At 22.8% G+C, this 19,861-nt stretch overlaps 8 protein-coding genes across 8 annotated transcripts; 3 read left to right on the top strand and 5 right to left on the bottom strand. All coding sequences in view use genetic code 6, as the record gives it.

Annotated features, from left to right (window-relative positions):
* Positions 1-397: 397 nt before the first annotated feature.
* Positions 398-2,566, top strand: TTHERM_00787090 (hypothetical protein; the record flags this gene model as incomplete). The annotated part of the gene is made up of 2 exons (XM_001022148.3): positions 398-1,779; positions 1,831-2,566. 2 exons carry the CDS (start codon positions 398-400, stop codon positions 2,564-2,566), a joined length of 2,118 nt encoding a protein of 705 aa, XP_001022148.2.
* Positions 2,567-3,961: 1,395 nt separating this feature from the next.
* TTHERM_00787080 (ligand-effect modulator 3 LEM3 family protein) lies at positions 3,962-5,227 on the top strand (the record flags this gene model as incomplete). Its single annotated transcript, XM_001022147.2, has 5 exons — positions 3,962-4,088; positions 4,226-4,630; positions 4,691-4,822; positions 4,874-4,984; positions 5,040-5,227. The coding sequence occupies 5 exons, from the start codon at positions 3,962-3,964 to the stop codon at positions 5,225-5,227; spliced, it is 963 nt and encodes a 320-aa protein (XP_001022147.2).
* Positions 5,228-5,429: 202 nt separating this feature from the next.
* On the bottom strand, positions 5,430-7,092 carry TTHERM_00787070 (translation initiation factor 2B subunit, eIF-2B alpha/beta/delta family protein; the record flags this gene model as incomplete). Its single annotated transcript, XM_001022146.3, has 8 exons — positions 5,430-5,549; positions 5,602-5,787; positions 5,843-5,987; positions 6,062-6,174; positions 6,422-6,598; positions 6,705-6,814; positions 6,881-6,979; positions 7,068-7,092. The coding sequence occupies 8 exons, from the start codon at positions 7,090-7,092 to the stop codon at positions 5,430-5,432; spliced, it is 975 nt and encodes a 324-aa protein (XP_001022146.1).
* A 1,373-nt stretch (positions 7,093-8,465) lies between these two features.
* Positions 8,466-9,980, bottom strand: TTHERM_00787060 (hypothetical protein; the record flags this gene model as incomplete). The annotated part of the gene is made up of 1 exon (XM_001022145.2): positions 8,466-9,980. One exon carries the CDS (start codon positions 9,978-9,980, stop codon positions 8,466-8,468), a length of 1,515 nt encoding a protein of 504 aa, XP_001022145.2.
* A 371-nt stretch (positions 9,981-10,351) lies between these two features.
* Positions 10,352-12,020, top strand: TTHERM_00787050 (tetratricopeptide repeat protein; the record flags this gene model as incomplete). The annotated part of the gene is made up of 5 exons (XM_001022144.2): positions 10,352-10,354; positions 10,418-10,482; positions 10,615-11,435; positions 11,502-11,653; positions 11,709-12,020. The coding sequence occupies 5 exons, from the start codon at positions 10,352-10,354 to the stop codon at positions 12,018-12,020; spliced, it is 1,353 nt and encodes a 450-aa protein (XP_001022144.2).
* Positions 11,349-14,054, bottom strand: TTHERM_00787040 (hypothetical protein). Its single transcript, XM_001022143.2, has one exon. It carries the CDS (start codon positions 13,905-13,907, stop codon positions 12,393-12,395), a length of 1,515 nt encoding a protein of 504 aa, XP_001022143.1. The 5' UTR covers positions 13,908-14,054; the 3' UTR covers positions 11,349-12,392.
* Positions 14,055-14,255: 201 nt separating this feature from the next.
* On the bottom strand, positions 14,256-16,430 carry TTHERM_00787030 (transmembrane protein, putative; the record flags this gene model as incomplete). The annotated part of the gene is made up of 1 exon (XM_001022142.2): positions 14,256-16,430. The coding sequence occupies one exon, from the start codon at positions 16,428-16,430 to the stop codon at positions 14,256-14,258; it is 2,175 nt and encodes a 724-aa protein (XP_001022142.2).
* A 1,758-nt stretch (positions 16,431-18,188) lies between these two features.
* TTHERM_00787020 (hypothetical protein) lies at positions 18,189-19,811 on the bottom strand (the record flags this gene model as incomplete). The annotated part of the gene is made up of 1 exon (XM_001022141.2): positions 18,189-19,811. Exon 1 carries the CDS (start codon positions 19,773-19,775, stop codon positions 18,189-18,191), a length of 1,587 nt encoding a protein of 528 aa, XP_001022141.2. The 5' UTR covers positions 19,776-19,811.
* Positions 19,812-19,861: the final 50 nt, after the last annotated feature.

Below are 19,861 nucleotides of genomic sequence, written 5' to 3'. Positions count from 1 at the left end.
ATTTCATTTAATTTTTCAAGTATATTTATGAGTAAATTTAATAAAAGAAAATTAAAATTGTTTGATATTTGTATAGTAAAACTCTATTCAATTACAATACCGATGAAAGCAAAGAAAAAAAAGTAATTGGAATATGCTGATTATACTAATTGTCTAAGATTGAGAATTTAAAAAAATTTTTATAAATTAATATTTTTTTCACTTTATTTGTTTATAAAGAAAACTCATCCATCAGCTCAATCCATAAAAAAAATAAAGTGGGTACTTGGTAAAAACTTATAAAAAATATTAAAAAAAGAAATAGCAACTAAAAAGAAAAAAAAAATCAAATAGTTTAAATCAAAACTAAAGACTCTTTTAAAGAAGATTTGAGTGGCAAAAAAAAACAATTTTAGAAATGTATTAGCTTAACTGGGAATAAAAGGAATTATATTATAAGGATTTTATTAAGAAGCCTAAAAATAAGTTTTCATCATAGTGGGTTTTACAGAGAGCGATGGCTAAGGCAATTACAAACAGACAATCCAAATCATATCATGTAAATAAAAATGATATGCAATTCTGTACATAAAGACTCTAACTTAAAGACTGGCAGTAGAGCTTTATCATGTATAACTAATAAGCGGAAATTTTCAAGGGCAGAAAAAAAACTGATATTTAAATTTAAATTGAGTTACTCAGGGAATATTGTCTTTAATTGAGTGGTAAAGAGTTAAAGTCTCCTGAAGACATAACTCAAGAAGATATTAAATGTTTAAATGCAGATATTGATCTATTTTACTAATAAGCTGCATAATTTGACAGCTCAAAAGAGTAGCCATCAGTCTCAAGCACTTTTAAGTCTACTTAAAATTCTAATAAATCTATAATTGGATCTAATTCTCATCCTCTTTACGGTCAAGTCAAATAGGGTCGTAGCGGATAAGTAAAAAGCAATATCGATGATGAGCATGAGCTAGGCTTAAACACTCATACTTCCAAATAATCTTTTCCAATATTAACGCCTTAAGTTAGAATTAATTAGTATAACATGTATGATAGCTAGGCTACACTGGCGGCTTCTACTTACAAAAGTAATTAAAGAGCTTTTCAAACTATATCATCTGCTTCGTAGGTTATTAATAAATTTGAAGACATTGATACCAATGAATAATAAATTTAGGTTAAAAAAGAAAATACTACTTAAGAAGCAATTAATTACATTAACAAGTAAAATAATTATAATCTAAGTTAACCTCATGTCACTCAGTAGAGAAGGCCAAGCCCTTTAGAAGATTAACAAACCTATTTTACTCATGTTCATAATTAAAAAACTAATTATCATCATAACTAGTTGAACAATTATCAATCAAACTTTTAGAATTCATCTATGGTAAATAATGTAAACAATGGATTTAATTAATATGCCTAAGTGATAAATGGAAATTTTATAGGTCTTAATCAAACCCAAGAACAGCTAGTTAATTTCAAGGCTTAACAGTAAAATCAAAATAATTTCCTAAACAACCAAGGTGTTTTTGCCTAAAATTCTTCTTTAGTTAATAAAGCTAAAAGTTAAGTTAATTGTTAGGACTCAGAAGAATACATCAAAGCTAAAATAAATTTAGATTAATATTAGTAGATTATCTAGAATGACTAAAATCAGGATAATTTGTATACAATATATTCTCATTACGATAACAAAGAAAGTTTAAAGCAAAACCAAGACAATATTTTAAGAGAGAATGATTCTGATAAAGAAATATTTGAAGCAGAAATCGAGAACTCTTTCATAAGAGGGTAAAATAGCTTCAATAAAATAAAATCACCTCAATAATAAATTTTAAATAGTATAAATAATAATTCATTCCAACCTTTAGAAGACCCCGAGCAAATATAATATATGAATCCTCGTACAAATTAACCATTCATAGCTTAAAATATAGAAAGTCAAAAGCTTCAATAATATATTTATGATGGTAAAAACTAACAAAAGACTTAGTAGCAATGGCAGTAATAATAATTATAGTTCCAGTAATATAACAATCACTAATAATTATCATAATTTAATAATTAGTAATTGTAGTAATTTAATAATTAATAACAAATGTAACAATTCAATAATTAATAACAAATGTAGCAATTCAACAATTAATAACAATTGCAATAATTTAACAATTAATAATCAATGTAATTATTCAACAATTAGCAACAATAATTCAATTAATAGTAGCTACCTGATTTGACAGGTAACAATAATTGTGACATGATTATTGAGGAAAAAATAAAACATGAAGAAATTAGCGAACCATAGTCTATTTTGATGAATGAAAAATTGAATATTGAAGATTTTAGTCAAATAAATCCATAAGATGGAGGAGAATTATAAATCAATTATTACTAATATTATTTAAATTAAAATAATCCAAACAATCAAAACTCTATGGATGATGAAATAGATGATAGAATTTTTAATAATAACAATATCTCACTAACCTGTAACAATAGTTTCATATATTAATAACTTAATAATAGCTTTGGATATGAGCAAGCATACTAGTCAGATTTTAACAACTAACAAATATGAATCATATGACACAAATTTTTTTTCTAATTTAATCATTTTAATAAAATCTTTATACATTTAAATATTATACCAAACAAAAAGCAATAAATAAAATAAATAAATAAATAAAAAAATAATTAATTTCTAAACCATTCTCTAAAAAAAATAAGCAAATAAATAAATAAATAAACTAATTACTTCTTTTTCTTTGACACTATTAAAGATAAAATAAGAAAAATATTATAATTTAATTATATATTAAAATATGTTAATCATTTTAAGCAAACATAAGCTAAGAATGTATGTATAACTCCTTAATTTAATTAAATTTTACTATTATATAAATTTAGTTACTCAAACTTGTAATATCTATCTATTTACTATCAAAAATGTATCTATATTTTATTTAATTTTTTGTTAACTTTCTTTGTAAAATCTATTTATTACTTCATTTAATAAATATTTATTTTACCAAAAATAATTTTCTATTTTCTTAAATTATTCTCATCTTTTATCAATATAATAACTATAAAATTAATTTTAATTTTTAATTTTTAAAGTCGAAATAATTAAAAACTATCATCATTCATTTAAATATCTGAAATATTTATGCTAACTCATAAAAAGTGCTAAAAATCTTAAGTTTTGGTTTCAGAAAAAATTTAAATTTTAAAAGTTAAAAAAATTTTTTTATTATATTATTTTTATTTTTTGAAAATATTATTTTAAATATCAACATATTTTTTTTTAGTTTCTTACAAGAATTTTATAAACTTTCACTCTTTTTATAATTTAATTAATTTTTTTTTTTATGTGTACATGTTTTTTTTAAATTAGGATTAATTAAAAGTTGATTTATGCTTTTAAGCTATATTAATATACATATTTTCAGGTAATAAATTCTTAGATCAAATATAAATACTTTTGCAATTTTTTGAATGAAAACAAAAATGAAAAATAAATCTTTAAAATTAGTAAATTATTTACAACTCGAAAGAAAAGAATAATTAATTATCTATTTCTTGTCTCAAGAAAAAAAAATATTTATTTCAAAAGCTAAAAACAAAATTTACACGATATGCTTACTAACTAAATCTTGAGCTATTACAATATAAATTTCAAGTGTCAAAATTTTATATTAGCTTAATGAATGAATGAATCAATTAATGACTGACTGACTGATTTTTTTTCATTAAACTTAATTAAGATGAGAGTATATGTATTAAAATAAGAAAATTTAAAAAACTGCTTGATTTACTTGTTAATTAACAAAAATTAAATTAAATTTTGTGTCATTTTTAATAATTGATTGATTGATTATTATTTTTATATCATTGGAATTAATTGTTTATCATAAATTAAATAGAAAATAAATAAATAATTAATAAAATAATTAACGTTTAGATTTGAAGTAAAATGTCAGATAATTAGTAGCAAAAGGAAGACAAGACTACATTTTTACACGCTTTCAAGCAACAAATTATGAAAGCGTGGTAGCCTGTTCCAACATTAAACTCAACCATCATAGTTTTTGCAATTTTATGTAAATATGAGTTATTTATTTAGTAATTTAGATGATATTATTGATGAGCATTAGTGTCAATTTTAACTCCTAAAAAGATTGAATTAAGAATATTTATCATGCAAAGAAATCTTACTTGAAATTATTTAAAATAAAAGCTACAATATTCTTGGTGTTTGGAATAGTTTTAGTTGTTTTCACAAATAAAATTATAGACTACAAAGTAAGATATGATACAAAATGTTCTACAATAAATTATCCAAAACCTGATACAGTATTTAATCCAGCTATATGCACCGCAACATTTACTGTCACAGAAGATATGGAAGCCCCTGTTTTTGTATATTATGAATTAACTAATTTTTACTAAAACCACAGAAGATATGTGAAATCTAAAAGTGTAGTTTAGCTTTAAGGAGATAGTGTTTCATATTCTGATGTTTCTAATTGTGAGCCCATAATTTATTATAGTGATTTGAGGAAATACAGATTTGTTGATAAATCATTGAAAGATGGTGATTATGCATGGCCTTGTGGTCTTATAGCAGCTTCTTTGTTTAATGGTAAAATATAAATTCAGTACTTATATCATACTCTAATTTATTTTTTAATAAAATTAATAGATACTTACGCTCTCTATGACCCTAATGGTAATAAGGTTGATATTTCAAGTAATAATATTGCTTGGCCTAGTGATAAAAGCACTAAGTATAAAAATAGGGATATGAGTATCTAGTGGACAAGCGTCGAAGATGGTAAATTTAAAAAATATTCTTATAATATTTATACTTTTATTAATTAATTAGAAAGATTTATGGTTTGGATGAGAACTGCTGCTTTACCAGATTTCCGTAAGTTATGGGGAAGAATCGATTAAAAAGTTACTGCTGGAGTTTATACAATTTAAATCCAAAATAGTAAAATTGTTTTGTTATTATAATGCTATTAATAGAAATTATTTTTTATGATTAGATTATCCTGTCGATTCCTTTGATGGAACTAAATCATTTGTCCTATCTACTGCAAATGCGTTTGGAGGAAGAAACTCGTTTTTGGGAATAAGCTATTTAGTTATGGGAATTATATGCTTTATAATATTAATGGTTTTCGTATTTAAGAAATTTAGATAAAACAAACCTAAACAAGAAAAGGAAAAATGACAAATTAATTGAATATTAAAATTATTTTATACAAATACTTACTTAACTCATTCAATATGTGTTTTTTGTATTTATTGATTTAAAAAAAACTACATAAGTAAATGATTGAACGAATGAACAATCAATTTAAAGTTAAATTTTTATTTAGAGAATTTTATTAATATGAATAAGTTACTAAAAAAATTAATAATATAAAATTAGCTCAGTTGTTAAAAATTTAAATGAGTTCATCAGAAACAGCTGAAGGAGTGAAAATACCAACATCTGTAAACAACAGAGTAATCAAATTTGGAGGAGTGTAATCGCAAACAGGATTTAACACCTATTAAGATATAAATTATTTTTAAAAATAACTTAATTAATTTAAATCTTACATTTATATTTTCTTTTTTAAGTCCGAAAGTGTCTCCAACTACATCAAAATCTTAAGAGTTTTTAACACTGTCAGGAAGATCCTTTTATGAAAGTGGGAACATTCTGGCAAATTTGAAACTTTCAGCTAATACATAGAACTATTTTTTTAAGGACTTAGCACAAAGAGCAGCTGTGTATGTACCAATCTATATTTAGATTATAAGATTATATTTTTTTTACTTTTAATTTTAAATTATTTACTCTATTTATGATGCCACCATTTTCAACAACAGCTTCAGCTCCTACAAGAACTAAATCAGCTTCTTCAACAGCTGTTCCCAAAGCAGAATCGCAAATAAATTTACAAGGGATATTATGGTTAGTTAATTTTTTGTACATCAAATAACTTTTGATAAAAATAATATAAAATATTCATAAATACAAACAAATAAATAAATTAGTAAATGAGTAAAATTATACCCTTCACATTTAGGTCTTGTTTCACATACGATGCAAGAAAACTTTATTCCTTTATTTGCCCCAAATATCAGAGAATCAGCAACAACTGTTGAATGACCAAAAATAAGGATAGTCTTTATTAATAATTAGTATTATTTTATATGTTATTAAGAGCCGTTTTTTGTACGAATAAATTATTTTTAGAATGAAAATGATTAAATAATAAATAAAGGTATTTAAAAATATAAAATGATATTTGATAATGAATGCAAATTTATTCATATTAATCAATAAAAGCTCATTTTTAAGTTTAAAATATAAAATTTTTAAGAAGGGAGAATTTAATTATAATTTTTATAAAGTAAATAAATATCTTCTTACTATTCCATTTTATAAAAATTCAAGTGCATTTATGCGAATCTTATCTTTAGATTAAGAAGCAATATCTAAAAGTTCTTTGCCAACTTTTTTTAAATTCTACTTTAACTCTTCCATATTGTCACCTCCATAATATTAGAGACCCTTGTTAATATAATGCTAGAAAATGCTGGCAGTGCTCTATTTATATATTTAATGATCTTTAATTTTTAATGCAATCTTGTAAATAATTTGTAGAATATAAAATGATTTCTTAAATTCAAGAAAAATCTTATATTCATTTTACCTTTAAAAATAGATTTGTGCGAGATCCTAAAAAACCTGAAGTTTGGGACTTTTCAACTATATACTCAGCGGACTATTTAATATTTCTTGTTAAACCTTGCATAGTCTATTCTATTATAATTAATAATTTGCATTACTTCATTCCTAACCTTGCTAAATATCAAAATCAATTAATACCTTTTGATTCTGAAATGATATCTATTAATGCCTTAATAAGATTGGATGCATAGTCATTATCTTCTTCGTTAGAACAATGGTTCTTAAATATCTCAAATGCTATTAATACAATCAAACATTTTAATGATCCTCTAATAATTAATGCTTTGCATTGATCAATCGATCAATAAAATAATTTTAGTGGTACCTCTTTCTTCAAATGTATTGCTCATTTCTAAATATATCTTTTAGTGAATATCTATCTATCTAACTATATTTAATTATTTTTATTAACAATAATAAGTGATATCTGCTAATCCTTATATTTTTATATCTTTGTATTTTAAAAGATTCGAAGTATCTAATAATAATGATAATAATATATTCTTTAAAAAGATGAGCAATTCATCCACTATCTAAATAATCAAATAGTTGAAGTAATAGAAAAATAAATATAAATTATACTAGATCTTTATGTGAAATTTCTTACCTTATATTTATATATATTTTTTATTAAAATATTAATCTTTTTAAAATTATATTTCACTTTGAATATGAGTAATCAACCCACCAATTCATATTAAACTAGATATTTGAGGAATAAAAAAAATAAAAATTTTTACTAGATCTTTTTGTAAAATTTTTTTATTTTTTTAAGTAAGTATTAAAATTTATTAATATTTTTAAAATAATATTTCTTATTTAACACATGCAATCAATTGAATAATCAACATTAAAAGAAATATTTGTAGTAGTAGAAAAACAGATATAAGTTATACAAGTTAATTATGAGAATTAAACTATTAATTAATTATTTACACGTTATAAAAAATGTAAATATTTAATTTTTACCTTCTCAATACTTAAATAATTGTATCTAAATGATAACAAATATTAATATTTTTATTATAAAATAAAAATATTTCTTGCTTTTTGATAGATAGAGTAAAAGATAAACAAATCAAATCAGTCAAAAATTAAAATTTTTATAATAAAAATGCGATCAGTTATTTTATTATTTAAATTTTGTTATATTTATTATAAAAAAATTTTTTATTGTCTAAAACAAATATCTTCATAAAAATTAAATTGTTTTTATTAGCAAAAGGAAAAAATATTTCCAAATGTTTATTTAAAAATAAATAATTTTTTTTAATTTGAATTAACTAAAATAAGATTTTATAATCGACTTGGGGTTGTTGATATTTTTTAGCTTATTTTTAATTTGCGTAGAATTTTAATTGTAAAAAATAATTAATATTTGAGTATGAAAAGAACGCAGACAAGCTAATAAGTTTAAAAACTAAATTTTTAAAAAGAAGTAAGTATCTAAATGAATTGAATGTAATTAAGAATATTAGCAAAGAGTGAATACTCCCTCCCTACAAATAAAAATAAACCAAAATACTAAAAAAATAAGATTGATATAAATAAATATTTTGATTAGAAGATTAATTATGAAAGATGAATAAATAGTGACGTTTTGTATAGATTTAATATTTTATTATATTTTAATATCATAAAAATTTTTTGTTATATTTATATATTGCTGAAGTAATTTCTCAATGCGCAAAGATAATGGTTTTATTTTTTTAAAGCTATAAATTCAAAATTCTTTCTTTTGCTTTTTTGTGGGTATTTCTACAAACCCACATCTTTTATACCATTTATTTCCTTTCTTTACTAGATTAGAAATTTAATCTTAATAATACTTTTTGAAGAATTAAGTTTGTATGTAGTCGAATTATTCCCAATCAACATTATCTCCTAAAATTGTTTCTAGCTTGTTTTAATTATTAATATTACTTTTTCTTGCTTCTTACAAATTTTAGTAAACTTATAAATCTTTAAAGTTAAATTCATAGATAGCAAGCAAGTCGCAAAAATTCATTTATAAATTGTTTTATATATCATACTATTATTCTAAATAATGGTGATCAAGCTTCATTGTAACTGGGAATTTGAAGTTATCCACTGTTACTAATTCTAGATTAGCCAATTTATTAAGTTCTTCATCGAATTCTTATGGTAAATTGTTTGCAAAATAGCAAGTTCTGTAAAAGCAATCGCCTAATCTAAATAAAGATGACATAGGATCAAAGTAACCGTATTTTGAGAGATATTCTAAAAACGAATAAGATCCGTTGTCTATAACTTCATATAATGCTGGTGAGTAACCTGCTACTGTTGACTCGTATTGGCAAGTCTCATAATTTACAGAGTACCTTTGATAAAAATAAAGTTTTTGAGGGTCTAATTAAGAAGTTAATTATTTAAATTAATCATCGGCTGCTTTTTTTCTCTCCAGCCTATGCTCGAGAAAATTCATATTAAGAGCCTATTATTTTATGAGCTATTAGCAATTATCTATATTTTTTTAAAACTCTAACAAACAATTTACATATTTAATCAAATCCTTATTTCCAAGAGACTATAAAAATTATATAATATATTCTATGCTGTGAGGTTATCTAGTTACGTATTCCATATCCACTTCTATAAATTTATTATCAACACGATGAGTGATTTAATTTATTAATCTAAATCCTTTCGTTAGTTATACACACTCGCTATTTTCTAAGTAATTACCTGGAGATTTTAAATTTTCAAAATACTCTAAGTCGATCATTTAATCTAAAAACAAATAGAACTTTTTATTCAACCGCAGAATTTTTTATGGATTACCATTTTATATTAGCATAGCCTGATAGCTCTTTTTAACCAACAAATTCGTCTCTTCTTGTTAAGCAAGAGGTTTTTAATCTTTCTTCTACTAGTCCCTACTTTTTTCTTCATCTAAGCTTTCAAAAGAGCTATTTTTCGAACTAAAAATCAATTGTTAATAATCCAATCCCTCAGGAAATGATAGCAGATTGTTTTAATTATTATAATCTATATTTGTTTCTGAAAAAGCACTAAAATTATTCAAGCTTAATTACTATTACGAAAAAATCCTCTAGTTGCATGGTATACTTTCGATTTCACTTTAATATGTTGAGTATTGTTCATAACTCTCTATATTTCCGTATATTTCAAGCATTGAAGATTGCTTTTCAGGTGAGAGATTATCAGGTATTGCCTAATTGTGCAATCTTTTTATCTTTGAATTTTTAAATTACATTTTATATGTTTTGTTTGATTTTTGGTTGATTTTTTGTTTGTTTGTTTGTTTGCTTATTAATTTATTTTTGATTTATTTAATTATGAATAGTTTTTTTATAAATTCTTATTAAGAATTAGTTATTTTAAAAATAAATGTATAAATAATTAAGACTATTTATTTGCTTTTAAAAAAATTACTTAAGTAAGGGTCAGGCTTCTTAAAATGATAGAGCCAACTTTCTATTAGATTCAATGCTTATTCTATTAAATTTAATTAATTAATTAATTAATTAAGATTATTTTACTTATCTTTCTATCATATTATTGCTTTTATAATTAATTAAATAATTGATTTATAATAAATTTTGTTTGGTTTTCTTTCATTAATTCATGGTAATATTAATATTTTACTTATCAAAATACTGAAAGAGTTTATATTTTAACATACAAAAATAGAAATAAGTAGAAGTCAAGGACACATACATTGACGACTCTCTTTCTATCAAATACTATGATAAGAAGTAAAGACTTAATAAATTAAAATTCATATTTTAGGGACCAGTCTAATATTTATATTTACTCCTTTCTCTTTAAAGTTTTTAAAGCTGGTTCAACAATTAAAATCATATTTTTTACATCAATTTAATTTTAAGGTAGAGAACTTAGTATGGTAGAGGGACAGATAATTATGAAGTAGATTATAGGGTAAAGAATGTAGAACAGGAGGCTGAATAATAGTACTATCAAAGATTTCAAAAAGAGAGGATGATAGAAGAGCAAAAAAAAAGAGAATAGCAGTTACAATAAGAATTGCAATATTCTGCATATAATTACCACATGATTTAAGAGCAATAAAAAAGAAATCCTTAATAAATTTATAGCATAAACCAATTTTTAAATACTCCTTTGCCTTCCTCAAGCAAAAAGGAATACAGTTTATAAGATGCTAACTCCTACTCAGATAGACATACTCCTAATTTTAAGTCAAATAACTCCTAAAATGGATCTATAAAATAAAATTTTGCTAATTAAGATGAATTAGCAAATGATATTTTCAGTTTAGAAATTGATTAAAATAAAAATATTTAAGAAGAATAACTAGTAAATAATATAAAATCAAATGAATACATCTTGAATTATTTGAATAACGATGATTTTAACTTCAATGAAAGAAAATAAAAAACATTTATAGAAAGAAAATTGGAGGAATAGGAAATTCATAATCACAGTAATTATAATGGAAAATTATCCAAACACTGCAGTGCTTGCTAAAGAAAAAAATAGTTAGAAGAAAATAAATAAAAGGAATACATGTATAATGGAGTTAATTTGAATTTGCTTCTTTTGGAGTGCAAAGATGCTCTACAAAAAAAATACTATAAAAAGAGTGAAGCGTTGCTGTTAGAAGCTTTGCATAAGGGAATAGAACACGCAGATGTTTACTACCTAATAGGGGAAACTTACAGACTACAAAGTAAATAAAAAGATAATAATACATGAATGATATTTTAATTAAATATTAATTATTTTTAAATTAAAGATTTATTAGACGAGGCAGAGAATTATTTATTACAAGCTTTGCTCTTTTAATTTCATTCTCCTTATACTTACAACTCATTGGGTCAAGTTTATATGGCTAAGGGGCAGTATGAAAGATCTATAAAACTTTTCAAAAAATTTGTTGAAACAAATGTAAAAATTTAAAAATATTGTTTTATTATGCCAAAAGTTATTTAAAATTAAAAAGGAAGAACCAAAAGCCTTTTTTAATATTGCTACATGCTTGGTTAAGTAAAAAGAATACTTAGATAGTCTTATATACTTTGGAAGAGCTATTGAATTGGATGAGACTGAACCAGTTTACTACTTACACAGAGCAGATGCTAATGAAGCGCTTGGCTTCGTAGATATGTCTCTATAAGACTATAGGTTATATAAAAAATTCTCTCCAAACGGACTCAAAAATTTAGAAATTCAATATCAATATTTAATGAAGAATGGAAGAATTGTTGAAGCAAGAAATTTAAAGAATTATATTAAAAAAATAGAATCGGCTTGATTATTTTTTATCTCCAATATATCAAAAATGTATTTCAATAATTGTGAATAATGAGAGATCAACTGATACTTTATAAAATAAACCTAAAATAGATAATTGATTCAACATATTTTTCAAACCTAAAATAGTTAATTCATTCCTCCTAATAGCCTATTGAGTCTTTATCAATCAGTACTAAATGAAAGAGTTAATTAATCATAAAAATTTATAAAATATGTTTAATAAATTAAAAATTGATATTATTGTTTGATTGTTTGTTTAAAGCATATTTTGTTTGATCTGATGAGATATTTAGAGAATAAGAAATTATTCTTTTAATTTTAATTATTATAATCTTATTAATCAACCCTTCAATTCTATTTTAATAAAAATTCAATCTTCCTCTTGTTTATTTTTCTTTTTTATATCTACGAATCCACATCTTTTTAACCACTTATTACCAAATTAATATAAATCAGATAAGGAATCTGCATAATATTTATTTATCAATTCAATTTACTAAGGATTTTTATTAAAATTTAATATTTTTTATTCAACTTTTTCTAATGAGCTTGCTTAAAATTCTTATTATTGTTCTTATCTCATCATTTTGAAAGTTTTTTTAGCATTTTCATCTAAAAATTCAAAATTTTGAATGACTAAAATTTATTAAGACTTAAAATTTAATCCATGTTATATATCGTATTCTCTTGCTAGCAAATATACATCGGTTGTTTGCTTAACAGGGAAAGCAAAACCATCAAACGTCACTAATTCAGTATTTTATACAATCTGCAATTAATCAGGTAGCAATCCTAATTATATAGCATAGAGGTATTAAATAGCTTCTTATAAAGTATTTCCAAAATTATGAAACATTGCTCGAGGATCACAACATCCATTTTTAGAAAGGTAATCGTAAAATATATAAGAATTTATGGCAACTAGTTCATAAAGCTCTGGTGAGTAACCTACTAATCTACTTTGAAGTTAATATTTTTCATAGTCTGGATAGTGATTTACATACATAACTAATTACTATGGATCAAGTTACTATAAAATTTCTTAGCATTTTTTATCACAAAACTCTTCTCTCTCCTTAAAATGTTTCTAAAATAGACTATTTTTATATTCTTCTTTTAACAATAATTAAAATGATATCACTGTATCCCAGAATTGCTATAAATCTTAAATAAACTGTTATATACTTTGGTCTCCTAATGAATTTAGCATATATAAAATTCCTTTTATGTCACTTAATTTCTGTGGGAAATATTATGAATCTATTTCAATAAATTTATTATCTATTCTATGAGTGACCTTGTTGACAAATCTAAACCCTTTTTAATACTGTTACAATTTAGTTTCATGCACATACTACTCTTTCTGTGAAAAATTCTTGAAATAATTTATATCTAAAATTACTTCTGAAAAAATGTAGAATTTCTTATCTTCTACAAAGAGGGATTGCGAATTTAGGTATTTATTTATTAAATACTCTGAATATTTTAATTTCTTATTCACTGAAGTTTTTCTATTTATATTATTAAAATTTTATAAAGATTAGCTTTTGCTTTTCAATTCATTTTTTATAATGTCAATAACATTTTTATCATCCTCTTTAATAACTTTTTTTTTATCATCTTTTTTTTCTTACTATTTTCTCTTTATTCTTTTTTCAACAGGCGTTTTTGGATTGAGTAGGTTTCCCTCTTCTTAATTGCTCAATACCATTATCTAATTTTGAACTAATTAATTAGTTCCTAATTCGCATATTTAAAAGTAATTTTAATCTTAAGCATCACTTATCAGAGACTTACTGGTGTTCGTGGTTTATATATTAGAATCCTAGCTAGAAGATGTTTAAATCATAGCGTTTATACTTCGTTTGCTTGAAAAACTATCCATTTTAAGAACTCTTAAATAAATAATCTTTAGTTTAAAAAATTAACTTGGAAGATTTGAATTGATAAACCTTACATAATATAAATAATATATAATTAATATGCTAATTTGATTTTATTTTAAGTTTTAAGACCATAGCAAACAATACTCATTCATTACTTATAAATGTAGTTTATTTTGTAATTTTAATTAAAAATACAAACTAAAAGAAACACATAAAAGAAATAATATCAAATCGATTGCATATAATATTTTCATTTATTTAAATTATCAAAATTAAAATAGCCTTTTTGTTTCTTTCTTTTTCTTACATTTTACTAATAAAAATTATTTTATTTTTTGAAATATTGTTCAATATTAAATAGAGTATTCACATGAACAATCTTTTTTGGATATTCCAATTTCAGTGCATTGACTATAAGTGCTCAATGAGTTGAGTAAAGACTCTTATTTTTAATTAAAATCTGTACCATTTGCTAAATGCTTTAGAGTAAAGTGCAAATTTCTAATAGTTATGAGTTTTTAAGAATTTTCTATTAAATTTTTTCTTAGCTACTGATCAATAGTTGTGGGTATTCTCATTAAAAGGAATGGCAATTTTTTAGATATTTTTTCAGCCTCAAGAGATAGGAGGGAATAAATAGTTTTGGAATCAGGTTGTCCTTAGGAACTCATTAGTATTATCATAGAGTTTTCAAGAATGCTTTAATTTTTTTCCAAAAATTAAAATAAATCCTAATCTATATTTTTAACAATTTTGCCTGTTTTTTCTCTTCCTTCAGCAAATTCCAACATAAAGAATTTTTTATTTTAATCATATTTCTCAAAGAAACTCTAAGTGTAGTTAAATGAATAGCTATGAACCTGCTCACCATACAAACACCTAGTAAAAAACGATTCTGATCCTTTCAACCATTTAAAAGACTGCTAAGGATCTTCAAAATTAGGATCACAAGCGAAGGTGGAAGATGAATCATGATCTTTGATTACCGGTTTAATATATTTTTTTATGTTTTCCTATTCTTTTTAGGAAGATGGAGAGCAAAAAGTGTTAGAATAACCTGTCACATAGCCTTCATTCTTGAAGAAATCAAATATTGAATCCAATCTTTCTTCGTTTTCATTAAAATTGGCTTAGCCATAAAATAATTACAAAGACTAAATATCTTTCTTAAAACTGAATGAATTGTATCTCATGTATTCTACAGAACTGTGATTGTTTTTGGTTTGAGTGAGCATCTCCAATTAATCTTCGTTAGCAGTGTTATTGCTGTTAAATTTTTTGAACCATTCTATAGTTTTAGGTAATTTTGCATGCATTTATATTCTACTAATTCCGTTCACATTTATCAAAAGAATATTATCTACTATGGATTTGGTACTTTTTTTTTCATTAATATCTTGCCTTTCTTCAGAGAGAGTCTTATTTTTATTAATTTAGATGTGATATCTGTAGTTAAGTCTATCTAAAATAACTTCGTGACCGCTTAAGTGAGCATCTTTAACATTATCAAAGCCCTTTAAATTCTTCAGAGCTAAGGATTAATAATTGGTGCTTATTTCAGATTCTTTTATAGATGATGGATATGCTATGTATCTGTGATGTTCAATGTTTTTGTTAAACAAATCTAAATTTTTTTCAGAATGGTGAACACTTTAACAATTATATTGAGGAAATTGTTTCTAAATATCAAAAATAAAATCTAATGAATAAAACCAGCAGAATTTAGGAGATAATATTGAACAATATTATTGCTCTTAAACGGGTTTATATTTTTAGAAGTCCTTTAAGTCAGCATTTTCATTATAAACTTGTATTTCGCCATTTATGCCCTCATTCCAACTTTTACATTATTCAGAGCTTTTTAACCAAGGAATTAAAATTAGGATGACAACTAAAACAATGCAAACTACAGCCAAAATTACATATTTGCATTTATTTTTTAACTTTTTCTTTAAAATAGGTCCTAAGCCTATTTGTATGAGTTGAAGGATGATTTACAATTGAGCAAAATTAACAAAACCTGCATATTCTTTTGTACTTATGGAACTGCCGAACATGTGAACAACTAGATACGAAAATATAACCAAAATAGCATAAAAAATTGACTTGTAGTTGAATTCTAAAAATTTCAGAATCCACAATGTAATTATGATTGAATTAACAATAGCTTGCAGAACCCAAAGATATATTCTCTTTTCAAAGAATAATTCTTCACATTCGCTATCTAAACTGTACATGCATTTCTAAGAAATGAACATTTAATTACATACTATCAGTAAAAGACCTAAAAGATTAATCAAAACCCAGCATATTATTTTTCTCTTTGAAGATCTATTTGCAGATTATAAAAGAGTATCTTCTTCTTTTGTCTCACTAATTTATTCTTAATTTAAATTTCTAATATCTTTTTCTCCTTGTATATCTATATCATGGATATCTGTCTCTGTTCCTTGCTAAGTAAGCTCTATATCTCCATTTTCTTAAGGAGGAGATGTTTTTAAGCTTTCATATGGTAAACTCATTAATATATTTTTTTAATCAAATTTGATTTTTTTAAATACGAATAAACTATCTTAACAGAAATAAGAAAATTTACTTTTGTAATATTAAATTTGTTTTTATATAAGTAAATGATGATTGTAATCTATCTTATCAAAAATGTAGTTTTTTTGTTTGTTAAGATTTTTTTAAATTAAATATACATATCCTTTATAATATAATTTAAAATGATATATTTTTACATAATAATAATTAATTATATAAGAAACAAACTAAAAATTAACACTTCTTAAATAAAATACAAAAGATTATACTTTTAAATTACATATTAATTAAGTCTTATCTGTGATTCTAAAACAAGTTTATTATTAAAAATAATATTTTTTACTTAAAATCTTCTAAAATTAATGTAATTTAATTTTTATATAATCTACACTAATATTAAACTACATTAAAACCTGATTCGCTTGACCCTTTCAGATAAGCTATATAACAAGTGAGAGTGAGATTAAATTGTAAGTTATTAACTATTCTAAATAGATATGGTTATTCTTTGAAAGAGTTTCACAGCAGGGACTCATTAATTTTTAAATAAAAAATATTCCATAATAAAAGGAAAAGTGAAATATTACTATTCAAATTTAAGAAATTAAAAAATGTTTTTATTATTCAAATTATACTTGCATGACTCATAAAATTATTAGTTGAGTCAATATTTAAAAAAATACTCATTTTAATCCAGTTGACTCTGATAATTTCTTAAATTAGTTGACTCTATTTTGATAAATTTTCGAATAATAGATGAAAATTGTCACTTTTTAAAGAATTTAGTTGATTCCATTTTTTAATAATTCAGTTAAGTCAAATTAAATGTGCTGAGTCTGTGATTAAAAAATGGATAAAACACTATTTATTTTTTAAAAATTGGTTCAAAAGTCTTTTATTAATTTTTAATAGTTTGTATTCTAAAAATAAATGGTATTAATTTTTATAGAAAATTAATTTTAACTTAAGAAAATAAAATTAAAAAATAATATTTCTTAAATAAAAAAAAATAGGGAGAAAAAATTAATTTTCTTTTTTGAAAAAAATTTATTTTTAAATGTGTAAATTACAAAATCATCAAATAATTTTATTTTTTAAATAATTGCCCTCCTTTTTTAGATTTTAAAATATTCCTTTGCATCTTTCATTTTTCGAATTTAATTTAATTCATAAACACATATAAAATTAATAAAAAAATATTTTATATACTATGAAAAACTGATGGCCATGTATGTATGTATGTATGTATGTATGTATGTATGTATGTATGTATGTATGTATGTATGTATGTATGTATGTATGTATGTATGTATGTATGTGGTGTTTAACAGCAATAGGTATATTTTATATTATAAAGTGCTTTTTTAACAAAAATTATATATCTAAATATTTCATAATATTTATTAAACACTTAACAAAATTAATTATTATCAATTTTAAATCTAGGTTTTATTTCATTTAATACGAAATCCAAACTCTCTGTCTTTCAATTAATTAAAATACCAAAAAAAACATGTTAAAATTAATTCATTAAAATGTATATTGATAATTTTTGAGAAAAAGTTTTGTTAATTTTTGAATATAATTTTAAAGTTATAAATTTCCAAATAAATAAGATTATTATAGAATTAATTAAGGGAGTTATTGATTGATTATCAATTATATAAATATTATAATAAGGTAAAATTCTTTTTTGAAATGTTTCACTGTGGATAAGTATTCATTTTTTCATTCATTCATTGAGTGAGTGAGTCAGTAGATTTATATGATAAACTCAATTTAGTATTAGAATCCTCATCTATTTTATATTTTTTTTTAGGGATATCAATGAACCCACACCTTTTAAACCATTTAGAACCTTTTTTAGCTAAATCTTCAACTTGATTTTGGTAGTATTCTTTAAAAAATTAAGTATTTTTATAAGAGTAGTCATTATAATAAAAAATTTAGTCAATCAAATCAGGATTATGTTTTCCTTCAGTTTATTATTTTCGAAATTGCTAAAATTAATTGAAAACAAGCTCATCTTTGAAAGTAAACTCGTATACATTTAATATATCTTTAAATTTGAATTGTAAATTGTTTAGTTTATCATATTCATCATCTAATATGTATCTTTGAATCTTCAACTCCGTCTTAAAATTAAAACCATCACAAGTGATTATATCTATCTCTTAATAATGATTTTAAGCTGTCTAGATACTAGATGTTGGAGGAGAATTCATATAACGAATTGCCCCCTCCATACAATTTTCAATCCTTTTATTTAATTAAAAAACATCAAAAAATCCATTTTGTAAGATTTAATTTTTAAAAGTGTAAGAATCTTAGGAGATAATAGAATATAACGAAGGCGAATAACCACAAACATCACTTTCTATAAGCAGTTTATCATAATTTATTGAAAGTTTCATGTATTATATCAATTTTTTCCCATCCATTTTAGAAGTTAATCTTTTAAAAACTTTTTAGGATGCCTTTTTTCTACTTTCTTGATGCTATTAAAATAATGGATCTTAAATCTATTCTTGTATTTCCTTTTATGTCTTTTCAATAGAAGATTTAAAAGCTTATAACTATGAAACATAATTTAGAACACTTGCGTTTCCGATGCTCATCAGAAATTGTATAAAATAATCTATTTGATATACTTTTTATTCTTGATTCTGCATATTAAGCTCAATAAACTTGTTATCTAACCTATGCTCAATTTTGTTAATAAATCTAAGCCCATTATATAATTAATTATGCTAATTGTTGCGAAAATATTCATCTTTGTTATTGATATTCTTAAAAAATTCTAGATCAATTACTTAATCCAAATATAAATAAAAATTTTTCTATCTTGATAATAATTAATCAAATGAATTTATTTATTTATTTTTTCGAAAGACAATTTATTTATAATTAATATTGTATTAATCCTACTCTTTCTTTTTTTTACTACTCATTAGCTAATTATGTGGAATTATATTATATTAACTATCATCACTTTCTTCATTTTCAAAATTATTTTATTTCTAATTAAAAGAAACCTATTATCCCACAAATAAATCATTAGAGTCAAGTTTTAAAATGCTAAAATTTTTAGTTTGTCCTTATATTTTTTAGTTTATATTTATTTATTAGTTTTAATCATCCATTTAAAATTCACTCAAATTTATCAATTATGTGTTTAGAATACTAAGGTTATCTTATTCGCTAGTAGAATTCTTCATTAAATCATATGAATCTTCATCATTTTATTGTTTAATCAAATAATTATTCTAAATAAAATTTGACTAGTCAATGTTTTTTTCACAGCTTTTAAAATAGAAATCCATTTAAATTATGAATAAATCTTTTGATATTTAATATTTTGATTGTTTGTTAGATAAATTAAAGTATAAATTGAATAATTTTTTTATAA

The sequence above is a fragment of the Tetrahymena thermophila genome (assembly GCF_000189635.1).
Source record: "Tetrahymena thermophila SB210 genomic scaffold scf_8254491, whole genome shotgun sequence".
NCBI lineage: Eukaryota > Ciliophora > Oligohymenophorea > Hymenostomatida > Tetrahymenidae > Tetrahymena > Tetrahymena thermophila.
The sequence above is the reverse complement of the archived record's forward strand: the minus strand, read 5'-3'. Positions and strand labels throughout refer to the sequence as shown.